Genomic DNA, 19,347 nt, shown 5'->3' with positions numbered 1-19,347 from the left:
AGCCGCGATCTTCGACGTTGAAGTATCTTGATATCACTATTAATCCATGGTGCAGGTTCATCTCGAACACTAATTTTTCTTAGCGGTGCAACTGCTTCAACAACATCTCTAATATGTTCATGCAAACAACTATTCATAATATCAACAGAATCACTATCAATAAGATACGAGAGATTTAAACTTGAGCATAATTGTTATAGATAGTCACCATCAATCCGAGACCAATTTCTACACTAAAATGTTTTCCGATTACAAATCGATACTTTATAATCATACTGTAGCGAAATGAGGTCTTGGTCAGCGAGAAATGGCTCAGAAGATTGTCTTGATGATGAAACTAAGTCCAAGTGACTAACTAAATAATGATCTATCCATAAGTAACTGTTAGCATTATGATGAGTATCCTTATAGTTAAGTAAGTCCATTCCTAAACATCCACAGAATTCCATAAATCCATCTGATTTTGGGCTAACAACACTCATGTTAATATTGAAACTACCAAGCAGTATGACATGATTGTAATAAGGCAAAACATCATCCAGATCAGACTCTAGTAAATTCAGTGAGTCAGATAATGGCGGGTTGTATACGACACCGACCAAAATTTTCTACCTTGAAGATTGCCATACCTCCATGAGAAGAAATTCTGTATAGTTTCCCGTAAATCGATTTTGTGCAACGCAACAATAGTCAGGAGTGGTTATTAATTGTAAAGGTAGGATGAGTGTATGTGCATTATACTAATTGGTAACTCACGCAACAATCAAATGACAAGTGGACACGTATCCTATCCAACCTCGTAAGTAGTAACATCATTTGTTTATTGATACCATTGCGTTAGTGACGAGAGTAAAGTAAATGAGCAAAGACCCGTACTTGACGAGCTTCCATCAATTGATTTTATTTCATAATTTAATAAAAATGAATATCAATTAACTAATTATTTACATAGAAATTTAAGTCATTTGAAAAAAATATGATGACGTTTGTAAAGAGAGCTATTCAGTTTTTTTTATCCGTAAGTGTAATTGAGTGCAGTAATATCAGTATCCTGAATTCTTCAACAATGAATGCTGTTCCGATTGCACACAATCACACGGTAACTTATTGTTATTACAATGCAATAAATAAATAATAACAAAATTATGAATTAATTATATCTTTCGTTTCAAATAGCGGCGGTTACTAGAAATGTGTTTTTCTGATCGACTGAATCCTGTGGTTATAACTGAAGACTTGGTTAATATTGTTTATGGAATGCCAGACAATACAGAAGGTAATATTTCTGTTATCACAATAGATGACAAATTAAACTGGATGAAGTACGAGCATGATTCAAATTCTGTTGTGTATCCATCTTATCCAACTGTTATTTTGTCAGCCGATTCACATAAAGGCGAGTGCTTCGAAGGTTTCTCTTTGAAGGTATCTATTAATATAATAAGTATAAAAGTATCAAATTTTGAGCTAATAATCATACTGACTTGAACTATATATTCGTAAAGTAAAAAACTTTTCGTCACGTTAAAAAAAAAAAAAAAAAAAAAAAAACATTTCAGTATAGCTGTATTAATTTTACTTAATATTAAGTAGTTGATTCAAATCACTTTTATAATTAAATTAATTTGATTTCCATGACTGTCACGATATATGATTATTTCTAAGACAATCTTGAAAAAATCTGCTGCGTCATGTTGACATGTGTTCTTGAAAAACTCTTGCATTAGTTTCTAACAAAAATCTCACCTAAATTTCTAGTAATGAATAAGAAGTTTTATTAGATAACACACATGAAAAAATGATTCTTTGTATGTGTTTGTTTCTGAAAAATCAATAAAAAACTAAAAAAAAAATTTTTTTTTTTTTTTTTCGTAATTCGCCAATATTTTCGAGTCTACGTGATCAGATGATCTGAAATTTTCAGGAAAGTTGACGGCCAACAAGCTCTTTCAATCACCGCCTTAAACATCCAAATCAATTCATTAGTTAAAATGTCATAGACCACACACACACACACACACACACATACAGACACTCGGACATCATTCTGAAAATAGTCAGAATAGCTTCCTAGGACCTCAAATCGTCGACAACTGATGAAAACTCGATTTTCGAAAATCGGGGCGAAAACAATAACTTTCCGAAATTTTTTAAAATCATCGATTTTCTAAGCGGGAAGTTAAAAAATCATATTGATAATTTATATTGAATAAAAATTCATGATAAAAAAATCAAATTAATATTATAACATAAAAGTAATGATTAAAAATAAAATGAGCGATTGAAGCCGAAGGACACTCAATATAAAAATATATATGATTACTCCTACTCAATTACTCATATAAAAGTTAATATAATCAGACAATGGCTAATGATAATTTGTCTACTCACCTGACAATTAAATAATTACCGAGCTTCTAATGAGTAATTGTGATAACGATTGATATACACTTGGTAAGTAAGCTATCACTCACTCAGTTTAGATAATAATTTCGCTACAGACGTCCCGAAGACATTCAAATTTGTTAGAGCAGCAATGGAAGTTGACGAACCGATGGAAGTAACCGCAGAATTTCCAACTGAAGTATGGGAATTTATATTCAAGGAAGTGGATGATCCATTCGTTCTAATACGGTGCCAAGATATAAGTGATTATTTTTTTAGCATTATCAATAATCTAATTGATAGTTACAATTGGCAAAAAACATCACGTGATTATGTGCACAAGAATTATTTGCATGAAATAATGCACAAATCTATGGAGTCCTTTTACATTAAAGTTGTTGATCAAGTTACGGATAACAAGATGTGGTTCCGTACTTTTAGATCTTTTCATAAGTGGAAGATGTTTTTTACTGAAAAATCCAGTGCTAATCAGGTGGACAAAATTACTGATAAGGGAGTCGATCCTTTAAGGATTCCGGATATCACTTGTATTGATTCTTGGCGTAAGTTTCAATTTTGACTGGGTACTGAGAGCTGAAATATTGAATTTAAGGGGAAAAGTACACGGAAAAAAAATTATGGAAAGTTTAGCTGTGCATTATGGGAACAGTTCCCATAATATTATGGAAACGATTCCCATATCATTATGGTAAATATTACCATAATGATATAGGAACAATTCCCATAATATTATGGTAAAAATTCCTATAATGTTATAGAAATGGCTCCTATAATTTATGGGAATAGATACGATAATTTATAGAAATACCTTCTATATATTATGGGAATCATTCCCATAATATTATAGAAAGCCTTCCTATTAAGTATAAGAACCATTCCTATAATTAGAGGAACTATTCCTATAATGTTATGGGTATCGTTTTCATAATTATAGGAACTATTCCTAGTGTTATAGGAACTATCCGTATAATTATGGGTAACATTCCTATAATCATAGGAACTGTTCCCCTAATTCATGATCGTAATTCCTACACTGGGATAAGAAAAAATTTTACAAAATTATGGAAACTATTCCCATAATTTACTTTCCGTGAGTAGAATAGTTTTTTGTAGGAAATTTAATGAGCTACAAAATAGTATTGATTTGCTTTGACGATATTTATGATATTTAACTAGATTTTTTAATTTTCAATTTTTGACTCAAAATTGTGAAGCGAAAATTTTATTTTCGAACTTTTGACCTTGCAAAGGTTCTCGGGCTTTAGATATCAATTTGATGAGAAAAAGTAACAAGTACTTTTTTGTAGAGAATTTTATAATGTACAAGAAGTAAGAAATTGTTTTTTTTTTTTTTTATTTTCGATAGTTAATAAGATATTTTAAGTGAACGATTTTAAACTACTTAAAAAATTGCGAATTCAATTTTTTTAAGAAAATGTTGAAAAGTAATTAAAATTTTTAATTAGATGATTTCTTGGCTGTTGGTACGGGACAGGGATTAATTATATTTTTCCAAATTACTGAAGATAACGAAGCTCCCCAACCGAAATTTCAAGTCAAGACCTTATTTGGAGGAAAACATGAAACGAGCTTATTTCAAGTTCAATTTTGGAGCGGGAGTAATTATTATTTATTTTTAATTGATATTATAAATGATTAATATGAGTTCAAATATCGATTGAAAATTTCCAAGCATCAATTTGATAATTAAAGATATCGCATAAATACTTCGACTTATCGATTTGAGATTCGAGGTATCGATTCGAATATTCGATATATTGATTTTAAGAATCGATGTATAGAAATAACGATTCTTAAATTCAATAAATTGTGTCTTAGATTCGATACGTTGGTTGCAAAATTCGAGGTATCGAATTGATATTTTGATTTATCGATTCGATATTTTTATTTATCGATTTTAACAATCGAGAACTTGATTCACATTTCCGATATATCGATATAAAAATATAATTTATCGGTTCAATGATTCGATATACCGATTTTAAAATTCGAGATATCGAAACGACTATTAATGTCAGCAATTCAGATATCTATTTGGATTTTCGGTATATCGATGTTAAAATTCAATAGATCGAGTCAATAATTCGAGATATCGATCCAAAAATTCGATGCACATATTATTAAAGGTATATACTTTTTTTTGTCAACAAATTTATAGATAACGAAGTTCTGTTGGCATTGTCTCTATCGCAAGATAAAATTGTCCAATTTTGGGACATACAGAAAAAAACCCAAATCGTTATGGATCAACCAATTTTAGCAGATCACATATGGTATATATTTATCTATATAAATTGATTGAACTTCACTATCGAAAATTTTTCCAGAAAAGAAAAAAAAGAAAATTTATGATTATAGCTCAAGTACAATGTACAATTGTTTCATCGAATCCCGTGGTAAAATAGTAGAATATTATTATGACCAGGAAACTGAATCACCAAAATCACGATTTGAATTTTCAATTGATTTAGAAGGTGACACTGTTTGCTCTTTGTTTGTATATCAAGCTCAGGTATTACAACTATATTATACATTTATAAATTTAAAGCTAATAAAAATAATACATAATTTTTTTTCAAGCCGAAATTAGTCTCAGTCAATAAATTCAAAATATTAAAAAAGCACGATATATCAAGTTCAAATTCACCAACAGGCAGTGTACATTATTATCAACAGAGTCACACATATGGCGGCAAACCGTTATCAGATGCGATGATAAAAGACCAAAAATTTTCAGTTTCAGCTGGTTCTATTGTTTTCGCTATTCATGGTTCGTATTATTTTAGTTCATAAAACTTGAAACAAAATTCTCGATTATATAAAATTAAATCCCTACCCGTCGTTTTTTTCGGTTCCTCTACTGAGCATGCGCAGTGTGATGTATGTAATTATTTCGATCGGATAGCTATTACTCAGATCCCGATAACGCAGATGTATTGATGATCCAGATCTCGATGAATCAGATACCAAATATCCAGACCCAAGTCAAAATTAAAAAGGTGATTTGAGCCTCCAAATCCTACATGAGGGTGAGGAGGTTCAAATCATCTTTTCAGAATATGAAGATTCATGCATTAAAAAGGTGATTTGAACTTAAACGTGGTAACTTTGTCCGCTTTTACCAAGTTTAGGTTCAAATCATCTTTTTAAAAATGTAAAATAAGCCTTCAGAGCCTAAATTTATAGATCGAGAGACTCTCATCGGATTTCGTACAATTGGTAAAGAAACAGAAAGGAAAAGGGAGCCACTAATTATAAATGGCCACTATGATCGAAAAAAATTTGAAATTTAAAAATTCCAAAAATAATTTCTTAATAATAAATGTTTTGTTGTAAGCTAAAAAATAATAAAATTTAAAATATTAACATTAATAGCTAAAGTTATACAAGTAGGCGTTCGAATAGAATAGTGCTGTCATTCGAAATTTGAATTGAATAATTAGAGCCTTCGACTTATTAGTATATGATTAATTAATTTTTTTATGAGACCAATAAATACGAATGATGTATTGGATAACGGAAACTGCCAAAGAGATTGAAAAAAACTGCTGAAAAATAATCTGCTGCTGCCGGGATTCGAAACCACGACCTAACAAATATGAAGCCCAAATACTGTCTCACTGCTATTCGGACGCTCACGATCAGTTGAAAATATCTTTATGTGTTTAGAACACAGATATTATTATAACAATAATGTCATGCTAAAGAATTGAGTTCATTCGAAGTTACAGATTAAAACTATAATAGGCCTTGGAGCTCTAGGCTTGGAACATCAGAAGAACTGAGGCTTTGGAGGCTCAAACTACTGTTTTAATTCTGACTCAGGGTAATTTTTATAGAAAATATATAGAAAACCGAGGCTTGTCACAGTCCAAGAAAATCTATAAAGAATTCCGAGATCAACATTATCTTTGTGATTTATGATCTACGGTCGGTAAGTAAGAACAGCAATTTATGTTATCGAGATTTGGGAAATTGATTATCTGTATCGTCGAGAATCTGAATCATCGGGATCTGGATCATTAATACATCTGTGTCAGCAGAATCTGTGTAATAAACATCTGCTCATTATTTCTACATCCTCGACAAAATTCTAATGTGCTGCCATCTATAGTCAAAAAACTCTCGTGTTTCTAGCACCTGCCTTAGGCTCGTGTCCACAACCTCAATCACGAATACACTACTCACATCTATAAGACACTATTAAAGCTGTTAATATCAAATTCACAGAAAAAGCAAAAAGAGCTTTTTTGTGGGAAATTTAAAGAGCTAAAGAAAAGTCCTCATGTCTTTTTACATATGATCAATATTTTAAACTCAATGAGATTTTAAAGCTATAAAAATATGTACCTCGCTATCAGAAGTGCTTTCCTTCAAATGCGAATATCTCTTGCAATATCGAATATATCAACAAACATTAATCAAGCTTTTTTGTTGCTCATAAAATTTCTTACGAAAAAGTTCTTATAAGATATTTACCTAAATTAAATCCTTAAAGCTCCATAAGCTTTCAAACTCAACTCAGATATAAAAATAATAAATTTTGAATTCGTATCATTTTATTATTTTTTTAATATGAGTGTGTTGTAAATTAGGGATCAATTTACTGATACACGCGAGTGGAAGAAATTATACGGAGCATAAATTAAGAGGTGTTCAGTTTTCGTCATTAATAACGCACGGGAATAATTTATTCCTGGGTATAAATTCAGGTAACGCAATTATTAAATTTGATTTTTTCTCCACTAATTATAGTAATAATAATTTTTGTATTACTTTTTAGGGTACATCAAAGTGATAGAAATGAAAAATATACCTTATTTATTAAAATATAATATAAATGATACAAAAGACAAAAAAATAATCGTCGAAGAAAATTCTACTATCGTACAACTAGCGATTACTGAACATGAAACAAATCCTTATATATTTTCAGCAATGGCTAATAGTATACGATCTATATCACCAATACTCTAAATAGCAATCAAACAAGAAGTGAAAATTTTCTATGATAATAGTTGTTACAATTAATTATGTATTGCTAATATTTGTCAAGTCAAAGTTCAAATAAATAATCCGATCCAAAAAATTCACATGGAATTCCTGCCTCAATTTTTCTGTAAACCACATTACTGCCTAAAAAATCCAATAGATTCTTATAACTGTATGTATAAGACCCTATACTTAACCATAGTACTCATAAAACTTATTCATTGTTATAAGATCTCTATCGGAATTTATGAGAATCTATTGGATTCTATGAGATTTTTCAATGATGAATGGGATTTTCGGAATGATTTTTATATGGTTCCCTAAAAAGATTCAGCATAGATCTCAATGTAGATTTTCACATGGGTTCCGATGAAAATTCCCACCATATTAAATCCATATGGGGATCTTGCTGTGTAAAAATAATCCGTTCCACAAAGATTTCAAAAAAGTTCCGCATCTGGAACTTCTGGACATGAGACAGACGTTAGAAAAAGGACGTTCTTGAAAATTTTTCAAAAACATTCCAAAATCACTACTTTTGCATCTTTTGTAAAATAAAGACGTTCTAGAAGCATGCCTAAATAGTTCAAATTCACTCCTTTAGAATTTTTTATAGAACGAAAATAACCGCTTATAAAAAAATCCAAACAAGTTTCAAGAACATTCTTTTTGGACTCTACATTTGCTCATAAATACTTTTTTTTAACATTGAAATTATTAACGTTTCAAAAAAGTTCCATTTTAAGTTCTAATCTGTCTCATGTTCAAAAGTTCCACATGCGGAATCTTTTTGGAACGAATTTTTTTTACACGATGTAAAAATTAGGAACCAGGGTAAATTCCCTATCAAAAAAATCCGTATGCGAATCCAGCCTAAATTTCTCTGTAACCCACATGGGATTTTCGGATGAATTTTTATATGGTTTTCTATAGGAATTCAGCATAGATGATATAGATACTCACATGAATTTTATGCGAATCCACACGCGTTTCAAATCCATATGGAAATTGAGTATGAATTCCCATGTAAATTTGCACGATGATTTCCCATAGGAATTTGCACTACGTCAAAAGTCATAAGAAGATCTTGTATAGACTAAAAATTAAGAAAATTAACAAAAAGCCTCACGTTTTTGACACCATAAAAAACGTATGTGTTTCCATGAACTTCCCTGAAGTACATTCTCGCTAGATGATTTATTATTTTGAGTTTAACAGAATTATTTGCAATTTCTATGATGATGTAATACTTCTTGAGTTCCTATAGAAATTATATCTGTAGAAACCTTAATTCCTATATTATTATTACTATATGCTATTTTTATTATTTTACATGGTACTGACCGACACGGTACTGACAGTTTCATTTTATATAAAAACTGTAATTATTTGGTTATATATATCTGATAATATTCATTGACTGTAATGTTAAGACTGGTATTAAGTACAAGAATTAAATATTTTGTTCGAAAAAAATTGATAGTTAATGAAGTTTATCAATACCACGGTAACGACAAGACAATTTATGACATACCCTGCTTAAAAAATCCGATAGATTCTCATAAAAAAATTTTTATGAGAATGAATCGGCAAAGTGTCCCATCGAAAAATGATAGTCCATATTGAAACCTATGAGAATATATTCAAATCCGAGCATAATCCGATAAAAACTTACCAAATCCTTGAACTTACGTCTCATTCATTCTTATATAAAGTTTGTTGTACATGTTCACATTTTTATCGGAATGAATAGGAATGAGTCATACTTACATTTCGTAGGAGAATCAATTGGAAATGTACACGTCTTGTTTCTTGTTGTTATATGAGAATCAATGGGGAAATAATTTTATTATTTTTACGTAAATTTGCAGGCGATATTCTTATGGGAATCTATAAGAAAATAATTTGCAATGCGTCAATTTCTTATAAGATTCTATGGGTACAAGTTTATACCACTCTTACCTCTGTATGAGAATGAATGGGAAAATAATTTTATTATTTTCTCATAGAATCCAATTATTAGCAACAGAATAATTTTCTCATATGTTCTTATTAAAACAGAAACTTCGTAAATTTTATTATTTTTTTATAGATTCCTGTTGTTAATGACGAAATCATTTCCTCATACATTCTCATACGAACGGAAAAATGATAAATTTTGTTATTTTCTCATAGGATCCAATTATTAGCAACAGAATAATTTTCTCATATGTTCTTATTAAAACAGAAACTTCGTAAATTTTATTATTTTTTTATAGATTCCTGTTGTTAATGACGAAATCATTTCCTCATACATTCTCATACGAACAATAATTTTGTAAATTTTATTATGTTCTTATAGAATCCCATCATTACTGATGAAATTGTTTTCTCATATGTTCTTATTGAGACGGAATTCTTATAGATTCCTATAAATCTCGTGAATGTTTTACCTCATCCAACCTTATAAAAACTCACTTTTCATAAACATTTTTATTTTCCGATAAATTCTTATAAAGAATTTCTTATCAGAATCTATGAGAAAATAACTTTTTTAAATAACTCCCATTCAATCTCATAAAATTCAGTAGAACTTATTCATTTTCATAAAATTTCTATGAGAATTTATAAGAAGCTATCGGATCTTATAAGATTTTTTAAGCAGGGTACCTTCTTAAAAATTAAGTTCTAACATGACACGAACTCTTGGCACTTTTTCATCAACTCAGTGTTTGTAAATATAACTCAGATGACGTACTTTCAAGATAGTTCACTAGACGTTTCATAAATCTCAAGGAGTCACACAAATTCAAATTCAAAAATTCGTTAAAATTTAAAGACAAAAGTTATTGAACCGGAATTCAATATTAACTTAATACAGTAAACAAAAAATGTGTCAATTTTTTTCAGTTGGATCATAAACATTAGAATTTATAAGGTGATTATTTTAAATCATTTGCGACAAAAAAAAATTAACAATTTATAGGTAAATTCATAAAAGTAAATATGAGGATAAAATAGAATCACCAAGATTATGTCACTTATAAGTCGATTTTGTTACGTAATTTTGAGGTAATATCTAGAATGTAAAGCTATTGTTAGTATGCGATATAAATATAACGTCACATTTAGGTCACCAATATGATGCCACTTGGTCAGTAACATGCATATGATTTTAATGTGACATTTACGTTACAAATTCGACGTGGCATTTACATTACAATTAATATCATCAGAATGTAAAATTTATGTTGAATTTGTTACGTTACATGTTCTCTAGATGGGATATCACTGTTACGTTGGTGTGTTCACTGGAACCTACACCACTTGGACATACTCCGGTTATTTTTTACAGTGTATAATTCTATACACTGATGATTCCTATGGGTACCCTGATAGCCAAGTTGGCGAGAAACTGACGAGAAACTTGCAGCCGCAACTGGACACCAAGTTGACCGCCAACAGTTGATACCTCCAATAGTTGATAGACATTTTCTGAGGAGTTGGTGGCAAAAGTTGTAATTCCAAAAAGTTGACGGTCACTTTCTGAGAAAGTTGGTGGCAAAAGTTGCTTGCAAAAGTTAGCAATCATAAGTTGACGGTAAGTTTCCTTTCAATTTCCTCAGAAACTTGCATTCCAGTTGCGGCTCCATACTGGCGCTAACTTTCTGAGAAAGTTGGCGGTAACTTGCAGCCAAAAGTTGCAAAAGCTGAAGTTGTCAATAACTTGTCGTCAAGTTGGTCGGAAACTAATGAATGACCAACTTTTTCAAGATCAACTCGTGTTATCAGGGGTCTTGCTTTCAGAATTACCGAAATCTGGTTTTTCAACCTCATCATTCCGTCGATCAGTCAGCGAATCCGATGTTAGTCAATCCCTCGTCGCTAAGATACCAACCTCATAAAGCATCGGCGCTTTAGCGTCACGCAGAGTTTCCACTAAGCTATGTACTTATTGCATTATTATCGATTCCGCCAAACTGTCAGCTGTACAGTGTTATTGTTCTGATTATTTTACAAAAACAGCTGTTATTAAGAAATTTTACTTGAACATCTTATAAAACTCTTATATATTTTCTGTTCGATCATTTCAGGGACAATTAAATGGAATATAACAGTTATACAAATTATTTACATGGTAAATAAATAAAATTTTTTATTAAATATATCTATTAAATTTTTTAAACAATGATAAAAATAATACTAATTCAAATATATACATTATTCGTTTTTCATAATATCAGCATAAAAAAACTATTGTTGCTTTAAAATTGATTTGTCTGATAAATAACTACTGAAATTTTTATGATGTGGAAAAATAAAAAAAAATAATTAAAAAACAAAAGATGTATTGGCATAATTTTTTTTTTCTGTCTTTATATTTAATTATTCATTTACACAATTTGAAAAAAATACTAAAGACTTTTTATATAATAACGAATATTTCAAGAGATTTAATCTTGGTACAATCATTTTTTTCAAAAAACGTTGCTTGAATATAGTGTACCTATGGTGGAAGTACCACAGTTAAACTTTAAGGTAGTTCCAGCATGAAACCACTTTTCGACAGATTCGGCTGAATTTTTTTCTCAGGCTTACAATAGTTTTATTTATGAATTCCTAAAATTTCATAATTTTTGACCGTTTAGATCGTGAGATATTTGAAGACAAATTTCGCGATTTTGAGGGTCATGTCCCATTTAAAGTATGCAAAATGTCCGGTCCCTCCAACTATTTTTTATTACATTAAAAAATTATCTCGACAGAATTGGAAAAAAAAGTCGGAGTGTATTGAAAAATGTTTTTAGAATAAGTTAAAAAAATAAAAGTAACACCTCACCGTTTTGTTATCAAGATATGATAATTAAGAAAAATAATTTTCGATCCATTTCCAACCTGCTCGCTTAACAAATTATAGTGATCTGGCAACGCCGTGCGCAACGCTCTCTGAAATAGTGTAGAATAAAAAGCGGGAAATTCAAATCTTTCACGGTTTTAGTCAAATTCGACTGAGTAACTAAAATATTAAAATCACTATTTGAATTAGTTATGAATAAAAAAAACAATTGAATTAATAAATAGGATACTTTTTTAAAAGACAATTTCATACATAAATTTTCGTTTTTTATAAATTGATATTTATGACGTAATTGCTTGGGCATCTTTTTAATTAAATAATAGGTACTATTATTAGAAAGCGCAATACTATTTACATATACTGATACCATAAACACTCAGAGCAACGTTGTGAGATCACTGAAACTAACAATATGTAAGTGTATGTGTAAACGTCTGTGTGCCAGGCTTCTAAATTTTTGTCTATAGCAAATACTCTGACTATAGTATACCACGTTGGAACTACTTTAATATAAAACATCGTAAAAGTATTGCCGTTTTACCATTGATTTACCGTATCTCTATTGTAAATCACGCTAATTTACCACCCACGGCAGTAATTTTACCAGAGATTGATTAGGCTATGTCGTAAATTTACTGTATTCGGAACTGTTAGTGCCCATGACCGAACTAATTTACGGTTAAGTTCGATAGATTTCCATCATATAGGTCAATTATCGTTTATTACAACAGATAACTATAAATTACGGTATATTTGCTGTATATTACCGGGAAATTGCAGCAAAGTGTGCTAAAATTACAAAAATTACAATTTTCACCGTAATTTACGATAAGCTCAACATACTTATGAAGAAGTAACATATCACCATAAATTACGTGGGGACACCGTAATTCACGGTACATTACCGTAATGTAGGTAGATTGAAGAGATTTATAACAACTTTACGTTTAAAATATATTATATTAGATCTACAGATCATGCCCCGGTCTATCCGAATTACGGTAATTTATGATAATGATCGTAATTTACGGTATTTGGAAGAATTGCGGCATTTTTACGTCAAAAGCACGGTCATTAACCGTAAAATTGCGGCACTCCTGCGGTATCATGCTGTACAGTGAAAAATCGCACTGTAAAAATAAAAATACATACAGTGCTTACGTTGAAAATGTCGCAATTTACAGTAAAATACTGCAAATTTGCTATATAAATGCCGTATTTTACGACGAAATGTGGTAAATTTCCGTAATTTGGATCCGCTAGGGTGTATAATAAATCCACCGTAGAATACGTAGATTCACCATAAATTATGGCAATTACCACCGACGTTACGGTACGTCCACTCAAGTTTACAGTAATCCACCACAAAAACGGTAATCCACTGGAAATTACAGTTCTCATCATAGTTTACGGTAAGTTTACGAAGAATTAAAAGAACACTGTAAATTACGGTGGGAATACCGTAGTGCGTGGTAGATTACCGTTATTAAGGTAGTTCGGGGTGATGTACGTTGACTTATTGTTACAGATATAGTAGATCGATACATCGTTAATGTTAAATTCGCCGTAAGATACGTTAATCCACTGCGAATTACGGCAATTATTATCGTAGTTTACGATACATTCACTGTAGTTTACGGTAATTTATCGAAAATTTCGGTATTTTTGCTCGATCACAAAAAATTATCTATAATTATATACAATAGGGTGGGCCTAAAAAAGAGAACTAATTTTTTTAATTACCGTGTAAATATCGTTAAAGATGATGAAAAAAAATTCTGGTAAAGTTTAAGCTTTTAATATCAACATTAAGAGGTTGCGCTTCGTGATTTTTGATTAACTTCAATTGAAGTCGATTGAAAATTACAAATTAGATTCTATCAAAAAATGCATAAAAAATTCGAATCAGATTTGGTTGTCATCAATCCGAAAGTAATCAAATAGATTAATTTTATTTTCCGATCGAATCTTAATTGGAATCTGTGAGGACGCTCCTATTACTTTTTCATTGGCCAATTAAAATTCGATTGACTTTCAATCAGGATTTTTAATCAAGAATATCTTTTTCACAGAAACACTATATTTTCTATTGCTGCTTCTATCATTATCTTAATTTTCAACATTTGAAATTTCAGATTAATTTAAATAAATAATGGAAAAACCAAATGATACACAATTACAAAATAGATTAACGGCCGCAATAATTAAAGGAGAATTGAAAAAAGTTGAGAACATAATTAGTTCCTTAGAATTGTCTCCAACTGAACTATGGCTTAACGGATACAAATTTCTTTGTATCGCTACCGAATATAACCAAGATGAGATAATAGAATTACTTTTGAAAACGAACGCTCCAGTTAATAGTGTAACTGAAAAATATCTCAATAGCCCACTAAATTTAGCAGTTAAATTAAACAAAGTTGAAATAGTAAAATTACTCATACAAAAAGGTGCTGAAATAGACAAAAAAAATGTATATGGACGTAATTCATTTGATATCGCAATAGAAAACGGTAATTTAGAAATACTCGAATTATTAGTCGATCATATATCAGATACTAATATTTCGGATGAAAGTTACATAAAACTACTGGCTGATTTGTTAAAAACCAGTAACCATAAACTGATGGAAAAAGTCTTAACAAAATGTCTTCATGTCGATATCAACCACGCAATGGCCGCGGTTAACTTTCTATGCATTGCTGTTCAAAAAAATTATTATTCAATAGTCGAAAGTTTATTAAATCGTCATGTTGATATCAATTTCACAAATTATTCACGTTTTGGATCACAAACAGCACTATACATTGCTTGTAGAATCGGTGATTACAAAATGGCTGACATGTTACTACAAAATGGCGCCAGTATGGACATTAAATATGAATTTTATTACAGTAATTCACCTAAAAATATTGACCAATATAATTTATATCCCATTCACATAGCAATTGTCTACGGATACACTGATATTGTCAAAAAATTACTCGATTATGGTGATGATAGCAATAAAAAATATATTACACCATTCGGAACAGAGTATACTGCGTTGTATTTAGCCTGTGAGTATCATAGAGAAGAAATAGTTGAATTACTTATCACCCGAGGCGCTGATATCAATTTCCGAGATCACAGAGGTTATAAATCCATTTTTGCAGCCGTATCTCCCAGAAAATATGACAATACTATAAAAGGTAATTGTAATATTTTCAAATATTTAATTGGTAATAAAAATCTTGTACTAGATTTCATAAATATTAAGGCTATACTAATATCAGCCGCGCAAAAACTTCAAGTTGACATACTTGAACGTACTATTGAGTACTGTAATAAATTAGAAGCTCGTATACGCAATGAAATTTATATTGATTTACTAAAAGACCGATCACCAAATTTACTTCTGCATATTGTTACGCAACACAATAAATTTTCATTTAATTCTGAAGATTTTATCAAATTTTTTGATGTATTAATTAAATATGGCGTCGACATTAATTGTAAAGATCAAAATGGACGGACGTTACTCCATAAGGCTTTTTGGTACAGACGGAAACAGTCGATCGAATTGTTACTCAGATTTGGTAGTGATTTGAATTTAACGTGTGATGGCGGTTACACTCCGATTGATTATATGCTGGAGCGTAAATTATTTGAAGCTGTTTACAAAGATGGATATTATAACGTAGATAATTTTAATAAAGATCTTGACGAAATTGTTGATTTTGTAAGTCAGTACGTTATCAAGATTAAACTTTTGAGGTTAGATCGTAATCAACGTGGTTATGATCAACTGATTAATAGATCTGAGGATCCATTTAAGTACCGAGAGATTTATGAAAAAGAAATAGTACATATGAAGCAAAGAATTATTGATAAAGGCGTAACGTTTTACGACTTTGTAACTGCTGATTTGTATAAAACAGTTGTGTTTTTAGAAAATGGAACGATTTTTGAAACTCTTGAGTCTAGGAATTATGTATCCATGTTCCCGGAGTATGAAAATGTTATCAGAGGATGTTTCTACAAGGGAGTAGTGAGAAAGAAACTGCTAGATGACGCTCATAGGTTAACTATTTTTAATGTTATTGGTAACTTACCGTATCCTTGTATGCGTAAAATAATGGACTGCTTTAGTAATAGTGATTTGAAAGATGTAATCAATGAATATGAATTTCTTATGATGCCTGAATTGAGTGGCGGTTGAATTCTAGACAAAATGTATTGTAAAATGTAATAATTTTAATATTGTTTTAATAAATGCTATATTTGTTTTGTTCATAAATGATAAATAGTTGATGATTATTTTTTGCAGACCTAAAGCGCGAACGCGTAGAGTGCTTACCCTAAAATTCTTATTGAAATCTTGCGCAAACCTGGTCACTAGTGTTCTACCTACATAACAGTTTTTTTTTTAAAGCTTGCATAAACTTGATCTCAAGTTCGATGGTTGCTAGTGTCACCATTCGCCTATGGATCTCGCTCCAGATATTTGTGGCAGATTTGAACTACAAGTCTTATGCTAGCCTTACACAAGAATTTTGGTGGAGTTATTATTCAATTCTAGGAGAAAATTGGCGCCAGAAACATGTTGAATTTTCCTTGCGCATGGCTCGCTCAAGATCTGCTTAAGTTAAAACTGGTAGGGGAAGGAATAGTATGGGGAGTATCGTGCGTCTTGAGCAATCCATGCGCAAGCATCTGCTGCAAGTTTCTTGGGCAAGAAATGGGTCAGAAATTTTCGGCTGCACCATGTTAGAAATATCTTCAATACTCTTGCCTACAGTACCATAACCAAATGATGCACAATTTTTAAGTCAGTTCCTTGCTACACAATCTTGCGCAAGGTGCATGCGTAGAAAGAGACACTAGTAACTATGGGTCTTGCATGAGGCTCTTATACAAAAACACTTGCTTAAGGATATTCCCACCAAAATCCCTTTTCTTATAATCTTCCTAAAATTTTGAATACACTTACTTTTAAGTATCCTTTATGCGTAGAAATTTTTCAAAATAGCCCTTGCAGTACTAAATTTGTAATTATTGACTATTTAAATTTGCAGATTTAATATGTGAATCCTACCTTGATCAGTTTGGTAGCATACGTTTTCATGAATAAAAATAGAAATTTTCTTATGATTGTTTTTAAAAACTGAAAATCGTTAATTGTAGATATAACGAATACGTTTCTGTAAAAATAAGAAAAACAAGTGGTATTTATTTTGTTGTAATAAATGCTAAAAGTTAGCTACTCTTAACAGTTTTCAAATTTTCTGTCGTTGCTTGAATCGTGAAAGATACACTGTGAAAAATTTCAAACAAATTTTACTATGAGTGCATTGTAACACCGGACCATGAGAAAATTGGCACAAAATTTACAAGTGTTCCATAGTAAACAGTATGCGCAGACGACACGATTGGGACCTATGCGCATACGTTTACTATGAGACGCTTGTAAATTTTGTATCAGTTTTCTTATGGTCCGGGGTTAAAATGCACCCATAGTAAAATTTAATGAGAATTTTTCACAGTGTAGCAACTTGGCAACGTTACACTGGGCGGGAAGTTTGAAATCTGAAATTTCACGTTGAGCTGTTTCATGAATTTCATAACAAATATTTTGACGTGCTCTCTTCAAATATCCGTACATAAATTTAATTAATTAATATATATTTATAACAAAATTAAAAAAATTTATAGCACTTAATTGTATGTCTATGTGGTAGAGTAATCAAATTTCAAACAAAAACGTCAATTTTTAGAAACAATTCAAAGTTTGAGCTTCAATATCTCTTAAATTGCTAGATTTACAAAAAAAACATAAGAGACCTTTTTTGAAAATTTTTGAATTTCCTACAAAAATTAGTATTAGTTATTCGCTCTGAGTAAAGCCATGGTAGGGGAAATCAAATTTACTGAAGCGTTTGCAGTGGTTACTTTCGGAGTTACGGGAGGCTATGATTACTCAAATTGTAAGCAAGCACACATGAAAGTATTTATTTTGTTATCATTTAATTATTTATTTTTCATTTTGATTTTTTCCTCAATATCATATTTTGACTTTGATATGAATTTCAAACAACTTAACCTAAATGCTTACTGCATTTTTTTTTATTTTTCATCATTATACTTACTTATTGTTGATTCGTTTAGCTAAAAAACAAAACTGCAATTACTATAAAACTGTCACATATTTTTTACAACTTTTTTTTTTTACTATTATTTATAATATTTATTTATTTTCATGTTTCTTGCTATTGACATACGTATAAAAACATACTCTGACAGCCTCCCGTAGTTCATATTTTGTCTGGCGCTGCAGTCACACTCATAGCGAATAGCCATACGCTTATTTTTCAGCAAGTTATAAAATTTTTCTCATTGCACTAACATTTTATATTTAACTTTCACATGTTTATTTTCAACAAGAGTATAATTCAACGAAATTATGTCCACTGCGAGCGCTGCGATCGATTCAGTTGTCCCTACCATGTACTAGGCTCCCTGCTAACATTAATAGTACTTAACACATAAAGCGAATCGTCTTTGAAGTTGAGCACGACTGCACGGTAGGAACGTTATTAAACACGTGTTACTTGGGGAATATGTCATTGAAATGAAAAAATCTCAATTTGATTTTCTATTCTTGCTTTATTTATAACCGATATTTATTTAATTTTTTCTTATCAATAATTAAAGTAAGTTTACAGTTTAAAATTAATAATAGACAATGGTGAATATTATTTTAAAATTAATTATATACAATATTAATCAATTATTCTGTCATTCATTCATATACATTATATACTATAACATTTTTTTTCAACTTTTAATTTTATTTTAACAATTAACGCATATTATTAATCTTTATTTTTTTCATGATTAAAATTAATTATTAATAACAATGATCTCAGTTTCTTTAAAACTTTTTTTTTAATAATTTTATATTTAAATATATATATTTGTAGATATATTTTCCATAGGAATCACTTTTTATTGATCTTAAAAAAATTAATTTTACTAAAATTTTTTTTTTTTTTTTTTTTTTTTTTTTAAATAAAACAATCACACTTATGTACAACTTAAATTTGTTTTTT

At 30.2% G+C, this 19,347-nt stretch overlaps 3 protein-coding genes and 1 long non-coding RNA gene across 6 annotated transcripts in view; 3 read left to right on the top strand and 1 right to left on the bottom strand.

Moving 5' to 3' along the window:
* Positions 1-759: 759 nt before the first annotated feature.
* On the top strand, positions 760-2,552 carry LOC103577091 (uncharacterized). Its single transcript, XM_014442274.2, has 3 exons — positions 760-1,099; positions 1,177-1,425; positions 1,925-2,552. Exons 1-3 carry the CDS (start codon positions 977-979, stop codon positions 1,931-1,933), a joined length of 381 nt encoding a protein of 126 aa, XP_014297760.1. The 5' UTR covers positions 760-976; the 3' UTR covers positions 1,934-2,552.
* On the top strand, positions 2,421-7,517 carry LOC103577092 (uncharacterized). The gene is made up of 8 exons (XM_008557592.3): positions 2,421-2,424; positions 2,460-2,948; positions 3,873-4,025; positions 4,586-4,700; positions 4,786-4,939; positions 5,008-5,197; positions 7,023-7,139; positions 7,211-7,517. The coding sequence occupies exons 1-8, from the start codon at positions 2,421-2,423 to the stop codon at positions 7,402-7,404; spliced, it is 1,416 nt and encodes a 471-aa protein (XP_008555814.2). The 3' UTR covers positions 7,405-7,517.
* An 871-nt stretch (positions 7,518-8,388) lies between these two features.
* Positions 8,389-8,806, bottom strand: LOC128668673 (uncharacterized). The gene is made up of 3 exons (XR_008404317.1): positions 8,764-8,806; positions 8,549-8,680; positions 8,389-8,481 (listed from the first exon to the last, which is right to left on the bottom strand). It is a non-coding gene; the product is annotated as an uncharacterized LOC128668673 (long non-coding RNA).
* A 2,571-nt stretch (positions 8,807-11,377) lies between these two features.
* Positions 11,378-19,347, top strand: part of LOC103577093 (ankyrin-3) — a 14,269-nt gene continuing 6,299 nt past the window's right edge. The window contains exons 1-2 of one of the 3 annotated variants that reach the window (XM_008557593.1): positions 11,378-11,536; positions 14,392-16,529. In XM_008557593.1, coding sequence (XP_008555815.1) covers positions 14,409-16,457 — 2,049 coding nt within the window. In that variant the 5' untranslated portion in view covers positions 11,378-11,536; positions 14,392-14,408 and the 3' untranslated portion in view covers positions 16,458-16,529. Of the gene's footprint in view, positions 11,537-14,391; positions 16,530-18,559; positions 18,949-19,347 lie in introns of those variants that run through there. The other 2 variants (XR_008404315.1, XR_008404316.1) reach the window with 2 other exon arrangements.

Source organism: Microplitis demolitor, chromosome 9 (assembly GCF_026212275.2).
Source record: "Microplitis demolitor isolate Queensland-Clemson2020A chromosome 9, iyMicDemo2.1a, whole genome shotgun sequence".
Taxonomy (NCBI): domain Eukaryota; kingdom Metazoa; phylum Arthropoda; class Insecta; order Hymenoptera; family Braconidae; genus Microplitis; species Microplitis demolitor.
The sequence above is the reverse complement of the archived record's forward strand: the minus strand, read 5'-3'. Positions and strand labels throughout refer to the sequence as shown.

Bases quoted from the DNA above. Each gene is read 5' to 3' on its own strand.
- LOC103577091 (XM_014442274.2), top strand. From the start codon at position 977: ATGATGACGTTTGTAAAGAGAGCTATTCAGTTTTTTTTATCCGTAAGT. The intron at 1,100-1,176 runs GTAACTTATTGT...CGTTTCAAATAG, and splicing joins CGATTGCACACAATCACACG to CGGCGGTTACTAGAAATGTG.
- LOC103577092 (XM_008557592.3), top strand. The intron at 5,198-7,022 runs GTTCGTATTATT...GTTGTAAATTAG, and splicing joins TATTGTTTTCGCTATTCATG to GGATCAATTTACTGATACAC. The intron at 7,140-7,210 runs GTAACGCAATTA...ATTACTTTTTAG, and splicing joins ATTCCTGGGTATAAATTCAG to GGTACATCAAAGTGATAGAA.